At 36.2% G+C, this 22,582-nt stretch overlaps 2 protein-coding genes and 1 long non-coding RNA gene across 3 annotated transcripts in view; 2 read left to right on the top strand and 1 right to left on the bottom strand.

Annotated features, from left to right (window-relative positions):
* Nucleotides 1-2,295: 2,295 nt before the first annotated feature.
* Nucleotides 2,296-5,551, bottom strand: LOC102809957 (uncharacterized). Its single transcript, XM_006823274.3, has 4 exons — nucleotides 5,273-5,551; nucleotides 4,519-4,838; nucleotides 4,078-4,276; nucleotides 2,296-3,552 (listed from the first exon to the last, which is right to left on the bottom strand). Exons 1-4 carry the CDS (start codon nucleotides 5,490-5,492, stop codon nucleotides 2,423-2,425), a joined length of 1,869 nt encoding a protein of 622 aa, XP_006823337.1. The 5' UTR covers nucleotides 5,493-5,551; the 3' UTR covers nucleotides 2,296-2,422.
* A 7,189-nt stretch (nucleotides 5,552-12,740) lies between these two features.
* Nucleotides 12,741-22,582, top strand: part of LOC100373111 (uncharacterized) — a 32,877-nt gene continuing 23,035 nt past the window's right edge. Inside the window, exon 1 of the mRNA XM_085508580.1 lies at nucleotides 12,741-13,476. Coding sequence (XP_085364706.1) covers nucleotides 12,821-13,476 — 656 coding nt within the window. The 5' untranslated portion in view covers nucleotides 12,741-12,820. The remainder of the gene's footprint in view (nucleotides 13,477-22,582) is intronic.
* Nucleotides 20,029-21,981, top strand: LOC102810186 (uncharacterized). Its single transcript, XR_013422607.1, has 2 exons — nucleotides 20,029-20,351; nucleotides 21,909-21,981. It is a non-coding gene; the product is annotated as an uncharacterized LOC102810186 (long non-coding RNA).

Raw genomic sequence — 22,582 nt, 5'->3', positions numbered from 1 at the left:
TGTCAATTTCAAGGGTGTTCATTGTGAAAATGGACCCGTGATTTCTGGGGTCATTCAGGTGTTCATTCTAGGTCTTTATTCATGTGTATTAATGACATGTCACTTGAAGTTTGTCACACAGATATTGATATGTACGAGGATGACTCCACAGTACACACATCCGTCAAAACTGTATCTGAGTTAAATTGTAAACTTACTGACGAGTTAAACAAAATAAATGTTTACAACCTCCTAGAATTTAGGAAATTTATCTACCTCCGATCGAGATCTAAATGCCAGAATTAATGGGAAACCATTCAATCATAGTTGAAAGTATAAATGTTAGCTAATCTTGCACTATTTTGCCAATTTCAATCAGAATTACATTTTACGCTCCTAATAATTACAAGTCAAGACAAATACAAACATTTCGATAAAGGAAAAAATGGATGATTTGTTCAGCTTGTGTTGAATACCCAAACTCCATTTAACACCATACGAAGCAAATGTATTGCCATCAAAAGTTTAACCAAAGAGTTGTCTAAGAGAAGTGATATGTGTCGAATATTGATATTTAAAAAAATTATATTTGGCAATTCACTTTTAAATGTGCCTTCAACTAAAAGTTTTGATTTTTCGATACTACTATCATGGGGAAATCTTCTCTCTCGGGGTTCTCCACACGTGTCAGGGGGGAAACTCGTCTCGTCTCTCTATCTCGTCCCCTTGAGGTACGGGATCGGGAAAGTCACTTATACTTTACAGTCAAATAAGACACACACAACGAAATACGTTTCAGCTCTCGTCTTAGTCGATCTGTGGAGCACTCTATAAGACACAGCGCCCTGGGGAAAAAATCACCAAGGCTATCACAAGGCTGACCCAAGACTCGCCCAAGACTGGACTGCCTCAAGGCTCGCCCCTGGACTCTCTCGGACTCGTCTGTCGTGGAGTATTCGCCAAGACCAACTCAAACTCTCTTTATTCATTTTCAAACCTCTAACCAATTACAAAACAGTAAAAGACTCTAGGGCGTAACCTTCAATCATAAAGCCAATCACACTAAGTACTGAATACGTCATATCTTTTGATTAATCGTTCCCTACATTAATAACTATGAATATAAACTGTCAAAATGAGTAGTCTAAAAAGCGGTGGTTATCTGGTAATTAGTTCCAAATCACTGAGCCAAGTTCCGTCCAAAACTTCAAATAGACCTAAACGATGACAGACGTAACACAGCAATTCAGCTAATAATCAGTTAATTAAGTCGATTAACAGATACGCGAAAACAAATTCATGACACTACTATGCCACACGATAAATTGGAGTTAGGCATCCGTAATGCTTTTTAATGAAGATGTGTATTGTCCCAGTAAATACATAGTAGTTAGATACGATAGTACCTACTTTGTTAAGGTCAAGTCTACAACCTTCCTACACTAGTATCAGTATGCTGGAATTCCTTATTGACTAAATCAAAATCGACGAGAAATAAGGATTGTGTTTATTCTAATGTAAAAATCAGTTCACACATACCAGTGAATAAAAAGGCATTTGACATTTGTAATGGCCTAAACACAGGAAATTTAACCTGACAAATGTATTAATAATTAATATTTAATATATGGAGTAGGGAAACATCATGGTTTATCCGCATAATTTTCCTAAAGAAATTACTTTCCTGATAATGTCTAAAAACGATGAAAAGACCAAATTTTTCTAGTGATTATGGTATTGAACAGTTCAAATGCTCACGACAAATTCCCGCGCAAAGTTTGTAAGAACCGATGGCTTACATGATATGCATGTCATTTTTCGTACACAATTATAATTTGTTGAAATTACTTTAAACTGGTCAACTTTTTAAAACATGAACTCTACTTCAGACCACTATTACGTATACACGCCATGAATACTCAAACATAGAGACATTTTCAGGAATATTCACCACTCCATAACATGGCACTTATGTTTTGAGTGTTTGGCCAAAAAAATAGATCTGTTCCAAAGATTAAAAGGGCTGAGGGAATTGCTTGCCGTTAGTGGCGCAATATTTTGTTCTTGCATATGTGGACCGACTTAGAAGTTTCATAAAAAAAAAGAAAATCGCATTGTTTTTTAAAGAAACTTTAGACTAGAAAAAGATCTGTTTTGCCTTACTCTGTATTCACTGACTCGTTTGTGACTGACTTATGCTACGCTTATTAAATTGTACTACATCACGTTCAACCATACCTCTGCATAAAGAGAGGATTACGATTCGCTATCATGTGACAATATGTGACCATGGAAACATTCACTTTACAAAATACATTACATTTTGCAATTTATATTTTATTTGATGAATTCTGACCCGTCACCTGCAAGTACTTAACAGCCCACAAAACAAACCAGCAATAGTAGTATAATTGAATGTTAAATACGCGTTAGTCGTAATTCCTTATTGTGGATACGCTGCGGCGGCCATAAAAGCTTTAGCACTCCACCATCCATCACTGCCACCATTGGTCCACCCCATGTGTAGATAGAAATCACGGTCGTACTCCCAGCGCCATTTTCCACATTTCTTCCACCAAAGAAATTTGACACAGATACGATACTGTCGCTTCCTCCACCGATATCTGGTTGCAACAGGATAGTGTTGAGAAAAGAATCCAGAAACACGTCGACCGATCACAGCGGGAATATCGTCATCTCGAATTCGATTACGAGCTTTGTTTCGAATACTGCTGCTGTATATACCAACAAGACCATCTGTCTTCCATAGGTTCACGTGACTTCCTCCTCTCGCAGTAAAGAAGCCTTCGATGTCGTCCATTCTCCACTGCCAGGTGGCACCTTGTCCGAAGAGACAGAACGTATGAAGAATATTTCGTAGTTTCTTAATGTATAAATGTACTTTATTGTTCATCCAATAAGGTGCCATTTCCCATTGGCTGCCTGTAGTTCCATCAGGTCCACTTCTCCAGAGTTCACGTAGTTCACCATTCACGCCATACATGTGTGCCATACGATCGAAGTATCCAAACACCATTGCCCATGCTACGGGGCCGCATCCAGAATAACAACTTCCGACTTTTTTCTGCCAATATTTAGGAAATGCACTCTGCTCGTAAAGAATACTGTGGTAGGTAAAGCTGGTCCAAGACTTATACTGCTTATATCGTTTTTTTCGTTGGGGAACGAGTGGAACTTCTTCGTCATCAACTTCTAGTTCCGGTGGATCTGGTGTTTCTAATTCGATGCCAAAATTACGTACTATTGCTTTGCCTGTCATCAAACGAATTTCGACTTGAAAGCTGATTTCGTTCCCATCGAAGGCGTCCCTCAACATGTTCCGATCTTCCGACAGGGCAACAGCGATAAACTTTATTCCGTTTAATTCGCTAACTTCTATTTTGTCGTCAGTTACAGTTCCGTCATCTTTGCATAGTTGATTGTCAAGCGCCTGATTGCAGAGAATAGCTTGCATCCTCTGGACATCTTCCTCTGTCACGTCACCGCTAAATGAGACATAACGAACTTTGATGCTCTCATGGTCACCACCAATAGCAACGAGTACAGCTTCGCCTATTCGGGTAGAATAAAAACTTCTATTTAGATATTTGTATGGTTTTTTCAAATATTGCTGTGAGTACTGCAACACCGACATGTTTATAATTAATTATAATCACCGTATACATTAACTTCGACTTCTATATATTATTTATTCATATTGGTTGTTTAAATGTGAATACGATTTGAATAAATTTAGGAGTAGTCTCATATCTGTTCAGTATAATAATAATGTCAAATATTCATACGAAAAGCAAACTAAACTACACTGCAGTGAAAACAAATATAAATGATGCACAGACTAGATTTAGAAAATTGTACTAGATCAGCCTTTTGAATTTCGAGTGTTTCTGTCAGTATAATAATTGGTTCTAACGTGTCGACCAGTAATTGACGGATTTCTGTGTGTCAACACAAGCATCAACCGATAGTTGAACCTCAACAAGAAACTTGACAAGAGGTTATTGGAACCCCTTATTTCTGAACAATAAGTAATACGACTGTATGAATGCTTTGTTTAATAATAATGACGAAACATACCGGGATGTATGGCCTGTTCAGCGATGGAAGTTCCGTTATCGATCGTTAATAAATCGTCTTCGCAATCAATTCGGTCATATACAGTGGCAATTTGCCATTGGACACTGTCTTGTTTGAGCCTTTCTGCATGTTCCACCCAATCAGACTCTGCCAACTCATTAAGCTCTTCCAGCATACTGTTGACTTTTTCTTTGGATTCCTTAAAAAACACGAAATAACTAGAACTGTCAATAAAAAGTATTTATTGGTTGAAACGCGAACACTTGTTCGCGGTGAATATAGCGAAAAGCACATTCGTCGGTGATGATAAAGCACACATTTTTATAAAAAAAATTATACTGTCATTAGAACAAAAAACACTTATACCAGAAAATCTATGTGGTCAATATATGCCTCTTGTCTCTTAAAAATATAACTGTTAGTATTGTCAGGAGCACGTACCGTCGAATTGTCATTACAGTAGTCGTAAACCACTGAGGGATCTAGAGTTGTAGCGACAACTTTACCACTGCCATTCTCACAGAACATCGTACCTTCAGGTGCATACATATAGTAACGAACGCATGTCTCTCCGATACTTTTGGCTTCTCTGGCTAGTCTTTGAGTTGGTGATGGTCGGTCACTTTGATGAACGATTTTTGTGTCTCCAGTTTGGGGTCCAGCAGACAAAATAACGTGATCGTTATCATTTACTTCTATCTCCCAGTAAGCGACGTAATCTCTTGGCAAATCCTTGCGATAAATTGGAGTTGGATAATAATCTGAAAATGTAAAAAAACAAACAGTAGAATGATTTTTGTTTCGCGCTTCATCTCGAAACTCGTACGCATGTATGTATAATATTAAAGGATCTCTGGTACGCCGTCGATTGACTAGTTTGACGAGATATATCTCAAGAACTAGGCGGCGTGTGCAAATTTTGAGATCCGATTGTAAAGTAACAATTAAAAGTTAAAATGAACGAACAACGAGAAACGGCCAATCTCATATTTATTCTTTAATTACCCATAGCTTAATCTTCTAAGCAAAAATTACCCGAAAGTATTTTTTGTATGTATCTCAGCTTTCTGAAAACACATAATTTGCCATACTTACGTGATTAGTAACTGCTGGAGAATGCCCTAATTCCGCATCCTCTTTTAAATATACTACTAGCATATTTGTTTGTTCTTGTGTTTATTTGGGGGAAACTCACCGTTCTCTGTACGGGCTTGGAATTTTAGCGAGTCTTCCAGCTGAAGTAGTTCATCTTGTGTCTCCCATGATAGTGGAATGCTTTTGGCGTACTCAGGTATTTCTTGGACGTACGCAGCAGTGTCGATTACAGAGTCAAAGTTGTCGGAGTTGGCTGAAATAAAATCTTGAGCATGGATAGAGTTCGCCAGAAGGCAAACAAAAAGAACTCGAAAAATCATTTCTGGAGCTTGTCCTGATGCGGACTGGTAGTGTAGCGCGAATTGGAAAAATATTTATAACAAATCACACGGTAGGAAATCTTTGTACATGAAATGGGTTAACTTATGGTAAGAAATATAACATCTGGTATAGTTGAGATTGTTTGTATTTCTTTACGTAATTTCATTCCTTTTCATTTGTTTTTTTATTAAAATGAATAATTAGTTAAAGGCAATGTTGTCGGGTTTCTAATTAAATACCCATATTGACAACAACAACATCAAACAACTATTGCGAGCTGTAGAAAGAGGCTTGTATAAGACCAAATGGCGTATTCATTGTATTCCAGTAATTGATTCTAATTCAATTAACATGGCAACAAGACAGATATGTGCACTATGAATTTTAAGCTTACATATGACAAAACTTGCGTTTGAATGCATTCACACAGTTAATTAGAAAAAAGTTCCACAGACAAACTATTATCGATATAATAAACTTATATATTTTCTATGGCTGTATATATTGACCTGGCTCGAGAACCACGGTTCGTGTTACCCTACATATCTAATTCGGTTACGTGCGCATAATTAAATTGAATAATATTTAATCAAGAACTAAATATACCATATTTATATGGAAACAACAGAATTTTCTTGATTTTATTTCTACCTCATACTGTATCATTGTGCATTATATTTCGTTGCTTGTTTATCGAGAACGATTGACGTTATACCGGACTAATATGTATCGCGTGAGTAGATTCGTCACGTATACTATATCTATATATTATATATTATATTACGTTGTATGAAAACAGTGTTTGAAAGGGTTTGGCCGTCATTTAATACGTATTTGATTATTCACCTGCTTCTCTAGTTACCATACACGAATTAATTAAATATTGGGCATAATGCATTGAAAACTCACAATTTCCACGAATTCCGAAATACGAAGTGTGAAAAGAAGCGGTATATAGTTTAATCACTCATACTCTAGAATGCCATTTCCGTCACTTGTCACAGTGGTTAGTTCGCGACACATGTTTCCAACTTCAATAGTAAATTTTTGAAATTTGGTAATTGTCAAAATTCTATTGGTTTTGCCGTGGTCGATAGCAATGACTCTGCTTTTTTTTCATTGTTTTATTGTAAGTTCGATTAAGCGTCTGGGTGAAATGTGAACGGAATTTTGTTTTCGACAGATTTCGGGCAATTACTGGGAAGAAAAAAAAGAATAATTTGGTTGCCAGTTGGCCGTGTCCATATTGTAAATAGAAATATCGTAACCACATAAAAATGACTAAATCTTACTGAAATATTGTTTTAGACACATTTGCATGGGCTAAGTGACCTTACACAAGGATCGAGTAGATGTTATTTTTTTAAATCGATCACGTAATGGAAACCGTAGAAAAACATAACGCACGGCGTACACTATAGAACGTGAAATTATAAACTGCATAACAAGGGTCACGTGACATTCTGTGGTGCTGCCTAGGACTGATGGTACGTTGAAAACAGGTGACATAATTGAGATCACCATAGAACCCACACACGTGATCAACCCCATTTATAAACAAACATATCTACATGTGACATAATTGAGATCACCATAGAACCCACACACGTGATCAACCCCATTTATAAACAAACATATCTACATGTGACATAATTGAGATCACCATAGAACCCACACACGTTTGATCAACCCCATTTATAAACAAACATATCTACAGGTGACATAATTGAGATCACCATAGAACCCACACACGTTTGATCAACCCCATTTATAAACAAACATATCTACATGTGACATAATTGAGATCACCATAGAACCCACACACGTGATCAGCCCCATTTATAAACAAACATATCTACAGGTGACATAATTGAGATCACCATAGAACCCACACACGTTTGATCAACCCCATTTATAAACAAACATATCTACAGGTGACATAATTGAGATCACCATAGAACCCACACACGTTTGATCAACCCCATTTATAAACAAACATATCTACATGTGACATAATTGAGATCACCATAGAACCCACACACGTGATCAACCCCATTTATAAACAAACATATCTACAGGTGACATAATTGAGATCACCATAGAACCCACACACGTTTGATCAACCCCATTTATAAACAAACATATCTACATGTGACATAATTGAGATCACCATAGAACCCACACACGTTTGATCAACCTCATTTATAAACAAACATATCTACAGGTGACATAATTGAGATCACCATAGAACCCACACACGTGATCAACCCCATTTATAAACAAACATATCTACAGGTGACATAATTGAGATCACCATAGAACCCACACACGTTTGATCAACCCCATTTATAAACAAACATATCTACAGGTGACATAATTGAGATCACCATAGAACCCACACACGTGATCAACCCCATTTATAAACAAACATATCTACATGTGACATAATTGAGATCACCATAGAACCCACACACGTGATCAACCCCATTTATAAACAAACATATCTACAGGTGACATAATTGAGATCACCATAGAACCCACACACGTGATCAACCCCATTTATAAACAAACATATCTACTGGTGACATAATTGAGATCACCATAGAACCCACACACGTTTGATCAACCTCATTTATAAACAAGCATATCTACATGTGACATAATTGAGATCACCATAGAACCCACACACGTGATCAACCCCATTTATCAACAAACATATCTACAGGTGACATAATTGAGATCACCATAGAACCCACACACGTTTGATCAACCCCATTTATAAACAAACATATCTACATGTGACATAATTGAGATCACCCAACTGCGAGCACTGTTCATAGTGGTCAGGGTGTATGTTCAATTGATCAGAACAGGGAAATCTGGTACAATACTAAGAGGATTTATTATTGCCAAAAATGTTAAAATAAAATTATTGCGATTCGACATCGATAGTAGTTTATTCAAGAACCCATCGTCCGCCTGCACGGTGTTGTTCCGTTCAGACATTCCTCCCTCTACTTTGAAAATTCAAGATGTCAAGAACCTGATCTGTGACACAATGGTTTGCGTATCCGCTCGTCATCAGTAAAATTGTCAGTCCTCTGTACTATTCCTTTCCTAAGTACACACAAAAGATCCAGTTATTGGGGAACCAGAATTGTATATTACTTAATATGACATGGTAGGAGTGTGGATAAATCTGGCTGGCGAAGCTTGTGTATACATCTGGTAGCGTCACTAATGCGTGGGCTTCGAATACAAGCACAACGTTCAGCACTATCACGGTGCTGAATCTCACTTACATAAAACGTAAATTGCAATTGAGCTCACTGTGATGACGCATTGGTTGTGGAATACGGAAAAAGGGACCGCAGAATGCGCACTGCGTTCACAATATGCTATAACGCTTCAACGAGGTTATGACGTGGACATAATTCATGAATATTACTAGTAATTGAAAATGCAATTATTAATAGGAAGCATTTATCATGGAAGCCGAAATCACGTATATTCGGTCTTGACCCCCACTCTGTCTATTGTGGTTATTTGAAGACTGTAAACGCTTTCTATCATTCTAACTGGTCACCAAATTTAACAACTGTTTCTGCGGTTTACACTCAAATCTAAATGAGCTACGGCAAGTTTCAATAGGCCTCGATTGTATACAGCGCCGCCAGAGCTGTTCCCGGCTCCATGCATTCAGTTGTACTTCGCGCAAAGAGCAGGATTTCCGCCAACTGGCGTATTTCTCTTAATATATTTCCTTGAGTTTACTGTCCATCATTTCCGAGTCCGTAAAGGGTCTGATCTGCTAAAAATAAAAAAATAAATGAGTGGGTAATCTCCATCTTTAATTCGACAAATACTGGCTAAATAACTAAGCTTATAATGGGGTTATAAACAGCACGCTCAGTTATTTGGTAGCCTATATAATACCTCTCTGGCATCTTAGCATAATTAACTCGTACATCCCACCAAATATACTAATACTTCCCGGGAAATCGATGTGTATAGTATGCGCATTGCAGTGAAAGGGGTCTGACGATCTAACACAATTTTTTTGCTGCCAAAAGTCATGCCTCAAAATTCTAAATACCTTGTCCAACCCAGGTACATGTGCTGACGGTGATGAAAAATGTCGCCCTAATCATATAAATTCTATATTTCATCCAATTTCCCAGCATTTCCGACGAAGTTCATGTCTGTACGGCACTCGTGGGGCGCCCTCAAGTCACACAACTGCAACTTTTTTCTGCTCGTGGTTATTACAGTGCAGGCATATCGGACAAAACAAGTATTACTTATTTTTTATTTGTTTCGGAGCGCGGATGACTAAATTTAATGATATATGTTTGCGTTACATGACTGTTTCAATCATATAAGATCTATTATTTTAAACAAAGATAAGACCCTCAGTGTATTGAAGCATGGAACTATAAACCCCTATGGAGCAACCATGGAAGGTATAAACAGAAGGAGCCACGACGCCTCTCAGGTGGCCATTTAAGCTTCTTTACAGGCTTATTTTCTTTTGTTTCAACCCAAGTTAATCCTGATGAGGACATTGTCTAGCTCATCTTTGATGTCTATGATAGTTTGCGATTGTTTACACAAGTAACGAGTTAGCGGAATATGACATAACATTGCCGATTTTTAAATGTGACCATAAAATGTATGCGCATTATGAAACTACGGTCATCCATGGAGGTAGAAAAGAGACTACTCCATGGGTCATCACACATGCGCACTCGGTTTGTTTAGGTGCGGAAGGTCAAAATACAGCCGGAAATTCAACAGATGAACGTTTCAAGTTGACTTCGTTCACGTACTAGTATTTCACTTGTTTTAATTATTAGCAACTGTAACAAGAATTCCTAAAGACTCATACAAAATATTATCACAGAAAAAGTGTCTAGGCATGCCCTTCTAGTGTAACCCATTGTACGAAGGTGTTAAGAGCTAACAAGAACCAATGTTTGTGAACAAACATTGACAAATGATCGTGGGGTAAAGCTAAAACAATAGCGTCGAGGCTCCTTCCGTTAGTACCTTCCGTGGAGCAACCAACCACAGGAATCGATCGCTAATAATGCCTCTGTGGTTGTGGTGTGCTCAATTATACATAAAAACGTTGACTGATTTCAGCATACGAACTACACTATTATTGTGTGAGACGATTGTACCCGCTTCCAAATTGTTTTTTGTTAAATGAAATAATAAACACAAGTCACTTGAATATTTCTGATAGGTGTTGTATATGCTTGTTTCCATGGCAACTACACAGACATGTTCATTCTAGTTTCAAACAATAACATAATATTCACCAAACCACAAAACACGGGAACGGCATTAAATTATAACTAATATTAGAGTTAGTACCGTATCAATGTTAGGTTTAATCATCACAATATTTAACTACTTGATATTTGCATTCTTTTCACGTTATCAGTGTACGTGGTTTGTGGTAAATTTATAAACTCAAAACAAAAGTTAAAAACGTATGCAGTGTGTCTGGACTCATTTCTAAAATAGACACAGCAATTGTACTTAAAGGCAGTGTCCAGCATTATGATACCGTGAACAAACAATCAAGTCATTCACTACTGAACCTTCGATCAGTGCACAGCCCATAAAAACGCTGACTTTCCACCAAAGAACACAACATTTTATAAATGTACGGCCAAGGTGATATGTCCATAGATATGTACCTGGCGAAAAAGTCACACAAAACAGCGAATTACTACAAAAACAGAGCAAAATGTGACATTCTTTCCACTGTGTGTGCTCAAACATAAAAAAATTCTCATTTTAATAATGGCATAAAAATACAGTCTTCAAAAATACAGCCAAACTATAACGTTTTGCAGTGAAATTGTGAATGAAGGCATGTATTTAGCATTATGTGTGCTATAAATTGCAGAAGCTTATGTTGTATGGTCGATGGAAGGCAATTTTAAAGTGGGTTAGACACTCGTCATGTTGGTGTTTGTGTGCAGTTATTAACTGGAGAATACCATGGTGCTCTGATGTATGCTCACCGGCGGTATTTGTTTGAGTTCGAATTGGAATTGGAACACATACAACAATTAAGTAGCTGGATTGTAGTGACGAGACCAACTTATACAATACTGTTACTCTCATTGTGATTAATTCGGTTTTTTTGTTTGGGATAAATATTATGGTGAAATTGTTTGACGAAATCATGTTTTAAATATCTAAACAAACCAGTCTATTTTCTAAATTTAGGATACATACCTTTAACGTGTGAAATATACCTGCTAGTCGTACACAGAGACTGAGAACTTTGTGTTTTCCATGGCAATCTGATAAACAATCATGATATTTCAAGCATGAAAGATAGCAGTCTTACTACCCGATAGATTAAATAAATTCAACGTGTTCTTTCGATCTGAATAATCTTGGCGTGACGAGATTGGTGACAGCACGAATAATGTTGTCATGACTTCATACAAACTCACACATAGTAAACTAACAACCACAATAATTTCGTGACAATGTTTTGCCGTCCATGAAAATAGAAAATAATTCAATCTCTAAGTCTTGTCAGGATATCCTGAGACGTATACCGGATGACCTATGTGTTTTAAAATGTAATGTTTAAATGTTTCCTGGCATGGTGGTTATTTTATATAAGGCGACATTCTTCCTTATTTCATTTTATGATGAGTTATGACATTTCAAGATCTATCCGTTATAAATACAGTAGGAAATTATCAGTTCATTTAAAATGCATTGCAACGCCAGTTTTTATATAAATACGCACAGTGACCATTATTGACGTTGTCGTGTTGTATTACATTTTTTAGATATATTACCAAGTAACAGTTCAATCATAATTAAAATAATTACAAATTTCACAAATGGTTCGCGTTTTATTAAATGTGAAAGGGTACAATGTCTTTGACTTAAGATATTTCTTTCAGTTTAATTGCCTTTAATTATTCACCGTTATACGTTCCAATCATTCGTACGGAGATTTATGTGAATTATAGACAATACTTAATTCTTATAGAACGACGGGTTTTATACCGTGTCCTAAGATAAATAAAGACTCAATGTCAACGAATTGCAGACTCAGTAATGTATCGTCTTTATTTTAATAATGGCCTCTGAGGTCAAGCGACACAATAGCCTGTGTGTTCAGCGGGGCGTAGGAATGAAGAAACTAGTCTATTGAATGTACATACTTTGCATGTCCCCCTAGCCAGATATATTACAGCCGTGATTGTGTTGTTTGATTTCTATTTATCGTGGCTAAGAATAAGTCAACTATACACGACGCGTGGATACATGTACCGATCTCACGATGTACTCGTCTTATAATTCAAGAATATCTAACTATATCACCCCTCCAAGTACAGGATACCATACACGATGCCACCACGGCAGCCACCACGGTAATCGTAGTGCTGACACGGCACGCTATCGGAGTACTGGGCTAGATTACAATGGATATCGAAGTACTCGTTCGCCGACCACCAGCTGGAACCGTTCACCGTCATCGTACGATTCCTTCTCATATTCATCAGGAAGAAGTTCACTAACAAGTCCGAGTTACACACCGTCATATAGTTCCCGGACGCATGCCGAATACTCCCCGAAATACAGTACTCCGAGCCGTAGCAGAAGTAGTTCCTCGTGTACGGATGCTGAAATACCAACCACCCCGTTCAGTCCAATATCGACCAGTACTCGTTTTTCCAGCTTCGCCCAACGTCCGCCAAGTCCACGTGTATCCACGCCAAAAACTCTCAATTTCAGTCGGGACGATCTTGATATATCACCACTGAGTCCCACAATCACCAAACACGACGACGAAAGCAACAGTCCTGATGGTTCGAATTCTACTGAAAAACAGTTCGAAAAACCAGATAGATCAAAGTGGTCAGAATTTTTGGAACCTAATGATGACAACACAGGAGTGGTCAAGCACGTTGCCGAGGGAGGACGATGGGTTGGAGAGTAAGTACGAAACTATGTTACATTCACTAGCAGGTTCCATGACACCCCTACGATCCGTTATAAAAACAACTACAATACACGCATTATTTGAATTACTCTAGCTCTTAAACATAAAATAGGATTTCAGGAATTTCAGAATTTTGTTAGTACTTCTGTGTGTCTTTTAAGAAACCAGCTGTCTCGTTGGAAGCATTTGATGTGACAGATACGGTATATGAAAGTAGTTGAAAGACTAGCTCATGGCCATGGTTGTTGGGCATCACTGTACCATAAACAGACTACTCCCATATGTCCCATTTTCACGTTTTGTAAACTATAGCTTGACTGGGGTCACTGAAACAGGATATTTTATTAATAAACACAGCAGCACTGCTAGGACTTGCACCGTTCCCGCCACTGTGAGAATGGGTTAACCAGAGATATTTCAATAATTTTAAGTGCCCGATTCTTCTCTGCTAAAGGTCACCCTATGTAAATGCCATGTATTATAAAACACATCGTGGGTACCACGTAATCAAAGCCACAGTGTGTGAATATACAGTACACAACATACACTGTCGTGCCCTGCAGGCATAACATAGTAAACTATTAGACGACACCTCATCGAGAAAACAAGCATGCGTATCCAATTAAAGCAAACGCATCTAACAATCCTACGAGCAATAAAATGTACGTACACTTGCCGTGAACCACAATCTCACACATGGCCTCAATATGTCAGTGCTTGGTGTCAGTGCCATGAACGATGTCGGGATGTTCAGTGTATGTTTACAATGATCCTGTTTCAAACACATAAAATTACTTGAGAAATACCACTTGTCGTATTTCTAAGACATTATCATATCAATCGTAAGAGTTTTACTTACGTATAAATTATTGATCTATAAGTCGTAATTGAATTCAATGATATTTTAATTACGATAACTTCTATATTACATACGTACGTCTATATTAGTTTATACGTTGCGACGGCTCTGACTAGTGCCTCGTACAGCCGTCAAGTGTACATGATGGTCATGTTTTTATGGCAGATTCGCACTGTTTGGCAAACTATCTTGTACAAACAAATACTGCACCTGTGTTGGTTATACAAACTGATTGGCGATGCTGCCAGTGATAGCTATAACAGTTAACGCTGGCCCATTGCCTGACATGAACAGCAATTCCCGTTCCGCTCAAAATAATATAGCATACTTTTACAGTGTTGGTGCTGATTTCTATACCATTGCAAGTTAGTTGTCGCTGTATTTGCATGACGTCTCAGTATGGCGCCCTCTATAGTGTGTCGTAAAGAATTTTCCAACCTGAAAACGTATTCTATATTTGATAACAGCTGCTGCATACTGGCGACATAACAAAAGGGGTTTATGACCTAGGTCATGGGTCACATAATGCAGGTCATAACATGACCTTTATAATTCAATAAACGTAGACTTGTTTATATGTTGCTAATTTGTTTGTTATACTTGGAATTTTTACTCTTTACTGCAACAATGTATATTTCATATGCATGGTTATCTACTACATTTTATACCTTTAAAGTTTTCGCATTACATAATATTACATCACATCACATTACATTACATCACATCACATCACATTACATTACATTACATTACATTACATCACGTCACATCACATTACATTACATTACATTACATTACATCACGTCACATCACATTACATTACATTACGTCTTACTCTTTCAGTGCAACAATGTATATTTCATATGCATGGTTATCTACTACATCTTATACCTTTAAAGTTTTCGCATTACATAATATTACATCACATCACATTACATTACATCACATCACATCACATTACATTACATTACATTACGTCACATCACATTACATTACATTACGTCTTACTCTTTCAGTGCAACAATGTATATTTCATATGCATGGTTATCTACTACATCTTATACCTTTAAAGTTTTCGCATTACATAATATTACATCACATCACATTACATTACATCACATCACATCACATTACATTACATTACATTACATTACATCACGTCACATCACATTACATTACATTACGTCTTACTCTTTCAGTGCAACAATGTATATTTCATATGCATGGTTATCTACTACATTTTATATCTTTAAAGTTTTCGCATTACATAATATTACATCACATCACATCACATCACATCACATCACATCACATCACATCACATTACATTACATTACATCACATCACATTACATTACATCACATTACATTACATTACATCACGTCACATTACATTACATTACATTACATTACATTACATCACGTCACATCACATTACATTACATTACGTCTTACTCTTTCAGTGCAACAATGTATATTTCATATGCATGGTTATCTACTACATTTTATATCTTTAAAGTTTTCGCATTACATAATATTACATCACATCACATCACATCACATCACATCACATCACATTACATTACATTACATTACATTACATTACATTACATTACATTACATCACATTACATTACATTACATTACATTACATCACATCACATTACATTACATTACATTACATTACATTACATTACATCACATCACATCACATTACATTACATTACGTCTTACTCTTTCAGTGCAACAGTGTATATATTTCATATGTATGGTCACCTACTACATTTTATATCTTTTAAGTTTTCGCATTTCATTACATCACATTATATTACATCTTACACTTTGTGGGTGATATTCGCTCACATTCGATCAGGTTCAAACTGCATGCATTGGATCGTACAATAAAGGAAGCGTAATGTACATTTAAACAATACACTGTTTATTATGGCGATGTTACAACAAAGAAACTACAATGTAACAAGAAGGTAACTGATGAATACACGATAGAATGCCCCTTTTATAGGGTTCAGTAGGATTCACACCTATGGATTAAAATAGGAAGGAGACACAGTGATAGGTTTTCAATATTGATACATCGGCTTAAAATCGACCTTACAACTGATTCCTATTGCGTTCGTGCTGTCTATTGATTATTATTAAATGGCTTATGTAACTCGACTCTGTGTTAATTTATAATAGAGATACATGTATTGAAGTGTGAAATCTTGACATGTAATAGCTTCTACTGGCTATATCTCAGCTAATACTGCTTGTAATTGAACAAAATAAAGACGAATAGATAAAGCAAAACATGATCTAATAATACAACTAAATTTCGAGCAAGAATGAATAAATCTGAATAAACAACAACAAATAGAATCAATGAGGAAACACAGAAGTGGGTAAGCATCCACGACACACTTGTAGTGCAACTGTGTATATATTTCGTATGCATGGTTACCTACTGCATTTTTTATCTTTAAGCTTTTCACATTAAATTATATTACGTTATTACGTAAAATTACATTACATTACATTACATTACATTACATTACATTACATCTTACTCTTTAGTTTAACACTGTATATATTTCATATGTATGGAAATCATTCAATAGCGGCATTGGTGTGTAGATATATCTATGGTGACATTGATCATTATACGCATGACATACCATGCAAGAAAGAACAATTAATGATGTCGCTGTCAGTTTACCGTTGGTGGCGCTAGCATATCCCGTAAAAATGCAGTGTGCAAGTCGGGATTTTGTTCTTCAGTTTCTCATTCATACAAATTACAAACTTGAAAAAAAGAAGAATAATTCTTATAAATTTAACTAAGTACACGCTGTATCAACTTTTATGTGCAATTATTTTTCAACAAATTCTCATTTTATACGAACAACGCCCCTGGTAATATGAGCCACAGAAATGTAGAGATCCGGTCAGTTCACTTATTTCACAGTGAGTTTGACTGAAACCTAGAATTTCATGATATCATATCGCACAATTAAAATAAGAAAAGACAATCAAGACAGCTTGAGAGTCGTCGAGATGGTCTACATTAATGTAGACAATAAAGTATAAATGTATAGTAAAATTTAATTTCCTCACGTGACAATAAAAAGACGTGTATATTTCCTAAAATTAGCTTTCACACTGATTACAAACCCATCACATATACTCGATATCACATTGTCTATCCTGATACGACCACAAGATACGACCTTGTAATACCAGATACGTGATATAGTATAGCGACTAATTAGTCGGAGTATGATATATGATAGCAGTGTACATGGAATCTTAAACCGCCCACAACATTCTTGATGGGCGTGACGAATATCTACGAAATTGTCATAGAAAACCAGTTGGTGAAATCTGTGATCCAATTAGTAAAGCCGTTGGAATGCCCATACGCAGTAACGTTGTTGTTTGCTTTACACGTAGCGGCATGTGGTGATACATTGCAAGCTATCACAAGAGTTGTCTGTGCGGGTGCTTTGTACCATAATCGATTTGAACCCGTATACAAGTAATAAGTTTATTGGGGTTATAAACTATATATCTTAACCATCGGTTTTATGAACACGTAGCTGTGATACTGTATGTTTTCATTTTTGTACATTGTTTTGTGACATAAAATAAAAATCTAAAAAAATAAATGCAAATTCTTCAAATCCAAACATAGCATTAGCATTAGCATCTTTAGCATGTTCGGTTTTTCGAACTTTGTTGCCGAGATGGTAGTATCTATAAAATTCGAATTCTCCGCAAAAATTATAGATAGAACGTGTATTGATTTGAAATGGGTACAAAGACGGAGGAATTGATTAATTAACGATGAATGGAAACATATAAATGTGTACATGCTCGAACAAATATTAAAATTAATAATTTGATGAGATCATATAGTGACTACAATCTACGAACTGGTAAAATAAAACATGCAAAATATGCAATTTGCATACTAATAACATTGGTAACTATTTCAAACACTTTTTTTGTGTGTTAATAAAAAAAATTATTTCGCAATGAAGAAAAAGATACAGAGCAGATGACAAAATCCCCTCTGAAAAAAATATGTACTTGACAAACCCTGTCTGGTATACGGTGGTGAGACAAAAACAAAAACAAGATTAATTGACTTTTGAGCCAACCAATTATTTAAGAGCTCCCATTTACGATAGTGATATTGTTCCTTTCCTTTATATAGGGCTATTTCCAACTCTATTTTTCTATTTTCACGGACTAGTGATTTAAACGCAATTGCAAAAGGGATTGTAGCATTTCTTCTACAGCTATAAATTTACTTTTTGAACAGTAAAATGAAAATTAGATTGTCATCATTTAAAATACCTAAAACTATATTTACTTTATTACACTGTATTCGTTGAATAATACTACGCCCGCCTGCAATGCATTCCATAATTTTTGAACATGGTGATAGTCAACTAAAAGTTAGTTGAGTATTTCGAAGAGGATGACGGCACATATTATACATAACATATGAGACAGAATTATACATATGCAACCAGATTACCAGTAAACCATGCACTGTTATACAAATAAATATCACCCCATTATGTGTTACATATACATATATATATATATGTACATATGTGAGTGAATGGATTACCCCCTTCCTGTGACGACGAAGAGTAAAACACAGTGATTACTGAGTAGCAGAAATATGAGAAGATCGGTATTCAAAATTATTGAGACATCATCTGCTTACAGTTACACTTTGTGTCTCGGGGGATGTGACTGTATTGCACGAAGCAGGACGTAACATAAACAACACATGTGCTATATTGGTCATATATACAAACGTGTTCGTACTCGAAAAGCTTGGCATATCTGGGCCAGCCATCTCGGTCGTTGTAACATCTATCCGCGCGTGGGGTCTGTGATTTCAATCTAGAAAGGATTTGGAAAGTTCTCTGACTGGGCACTGGAAAGAGACATTTCGACTTGAGCCGTGTACATTCTGATTAAAGAAGTGACTTGTATGTTATGATATGTTATCTGGAAACATGATTATTAAGTTATATATAAAGCTCAGTTTGATGCCAACAAACAGTCTATCCTAATGTGCCTGAGCACGGTCTCAGATTCCACGCGCTCCTACATGAGGTGATATCTGGTATGTAGCTGGTGTCCACAAATGCTCTTTAATCCATTATAAAATAACGCTGGTGTCCCAATGGTCTTCTGTATATATGTATTATACTAACATAGTAAAAGATACAATGATGGTAACTATATTTGAATGTGTCTTAACCAATGATAAGAACCACAAATTAAAATTTGAAGGGCTTTGTCTGAAACACACACCAATATATTCACCCTTATGCTAGGAGAGTTTCTAAACTTTTATGGCGGCCAGAAACGGTTATTATAAATATTTTTTAACGATTTTATTCACGGGTCCATTCACCCTTAAGCTATATCCTATCCTCCGATGGTATTTTATTTATGTTTCGTATACGTCGTCGTATGTAATAGCGAGGTCTCCAGGTGGTATGACCTCTACATTGCGGGGCCAGCACTCTGTGGGTAAATGCCCTTATAAGTAAGCATTCATATTTACTTTACATCGTAATCAATGGGTATGTTGTTATACTATGCTTTGATTGGATGCTTGGGTCGTGAGTTTACTGAATGACTGGACGCATGCGCAGACTCTTCGCGCGAATAAAACATTATCACAATATCTCCGTACAACTCTCGCGTTACCAATGCTGACACGCAGTACGCGCTTAAAAGTCACACAGAGACACTGCCTAGATTGTTTAGATAGTACAAGAATTCGTTATCAACATCCGATCGTGGGTCTGGGATAGTTTATATAGGCAGCGACACACCACGAGTAGCAGTACCACCGTGAATCATTTTATCGAAAACACCAGTCTTGTTATAAAGGTGAAAATGAGTATGTTAAATATAGTATATCCTATAATGTCGTTGGATGGCAGTATTAATATTTATGATGGCAGAGCCTTAGTTGAGTAAGTACCTTTAATACGTACCGTGTTTTTTTCATATGGTATTGTTCATTTTTTAATCTTTCTAAATATAAGTTACAACAATGATTCATTCATTCTTTAGACCGATGTCCAGATATTCATTATATTTGTTATATTTGTAATACGAACTTTTCTTTTTTTAAATGATTACATGCAGGTCTTGTAAAATAAAGGATGTACTTATTTAATACGATTGTTGAAATAACCTCATAACAGATCGACATTATTTACCAGCAACTCTAAAACTACTCTCAGACTGACGCTTCACGTGCAGTATAAGTTTCCAAACTTAGTTCGCTCGCTAGTGTGTGAATTGAAATACACAATATATTGTAATCTAGGAAAATAAGACATTATAACGATGTGCGGTTTTATCCATCCAATGTTTTCTTGAAATTGTTCAAGTTATTCTTTGTTATTGTATTTTTAGGGTTCAAGTAGGAAATAATAGGTGCCTTATTAATATAGAATATGCCAATTTTTAAAATGACCACCATATAGAGCATATCAGTTTGAGCAAATCACAATATTTTGTCCTCATGGAAACAAACACCGGCTTTTTAATTACAGTGTGTCACGTGATCGATGCAACATAATGTTGAAAAATATAACAATTGTCATTATCTGTTAGTTATTTAGTGCGATCTACTTTAAGGATCACAGATTGAATATGGTCAACACGTGACGGGATTGGCTTTAATTGAATTGTCACAGTGGTCTTTGTAAAGGTAGTCTACTGTTTACTTTACGATTTAGTGCGTAGTTATGAAGAAACACATGAATGATTGTACATACCTTACATACCGTTATTTTTAGACTTTCAAATACATCATAAATTCCTTTAACAATGTGACCGATATCACAGTAATGTAGATGTGTGTGTGGGTCTACAAGGAAGTCATTAATGTCAAAGCTACTCGTCTTCTGATTTGTGATGTCTAAAAATACTCACGGCCATTGACTGGAGTAACATCTTCTAAAAGAACGACGTCTGCATCACCCAAATAGTTCGATTCGTCTCTCTGCTGACTCAGTGTTTGCCAAAAAAATGCCAAATAAACTACTCATTCATTTATCAATCCTATCTATGCAGTCACTTCCAATTTAATTATACACTTTTTTTTTACTTAATCTAAGTTAGTAGTTGTAACACTATTCACATAATTATATTAAATTTAAAGTACACCTGTCTCATCGCTTTAAGCTCCAGGGCAAAACCACATTATTGCAATGTGCGCAAAAGCATACAATGCGTTAAGCAGAACGATGAGATAACATTTCAAAACATGACTTCCAATTGTACACGCCGGGCCGTGAATCACGCTATCGTTATATATTCATATGACACTGCATTCCTAAAATACTGCAATCTTGAGACACATTGTCTCGCGTTTTTACGGATTTCCTGTCTCACTTAAAAACGCCAATTGAGAACGGCTTAAATAATAATGTGTTGAAGTCATCTCTTCACATTCAAGCACACGCTCATCATTTTTATGATCTAAACTATTCCGACTCGCAATTTTCATCTCATTGCAGGTTTTTTTATTTCGATAATATCTGTACATCGGAATCAGAAGGTGAAATAAAGTTCACTACAGATTGATCCAAATGAACTCCCACGTCTCATAAATGGAAGCAGTAAACAGTAATTACGATGGTGTAACATGTGTCTGGTCTAACTACGTCATAGGTATAACAACACACATTTGATCCCAGTATATTACGCACATTGATCGGTATGATTACGTCATATATCGCTAACTATCCCCTTTGGGAAAATATAGCTAACTAGATACATAGTATCATCATTTGCTAAAGGTCTTTCACTGGTCGCACAGGACTGGCTTTCAATACCGGAAATCTGAATAAAATAATTTGGTATTTATGAAATATAGCATGTTAGTATTCTTCAAAAAACATGTGAAGTTTACTAGATGAGAATATACATAATAAAATTCGTTGCGTTTGGACAAGTCAAGTGACAATAAAGCTCAACACACTCAGTACAAACAATAAGTTGATATTCCGAATACATTGAAACTGTGACAATATTTAATCGCGATGGTTGATGTGACACCGAAACATCGTATTCTGGAGATTGTATTCTGGAGATAATTTTACAGTTTAAGTGTATTTTAAAGTTCCAGTTTATTTAATTGTATCTTGTTCAGCATGGAATTGTTTACAGTTTTGAAAATGAGTTTTGTCAA

Source organism: Saccoglossus kowalevskii, chromosome 2, assembly GCF_978046115.1.
Source record: "Saccoglossus kowalevskii chromosome 2, keSacKowa6.1, whole genome shotgun sequence".
NCBI lineage: Eukaryota > Metazoa > Hemichordata > Enteropneusta > Harrimaniidae > Saccoglossus > Saccoglossus kowalevskii.
This window is presented reverse-complemented; position numbering and strand designations above follow the sequence as displayed.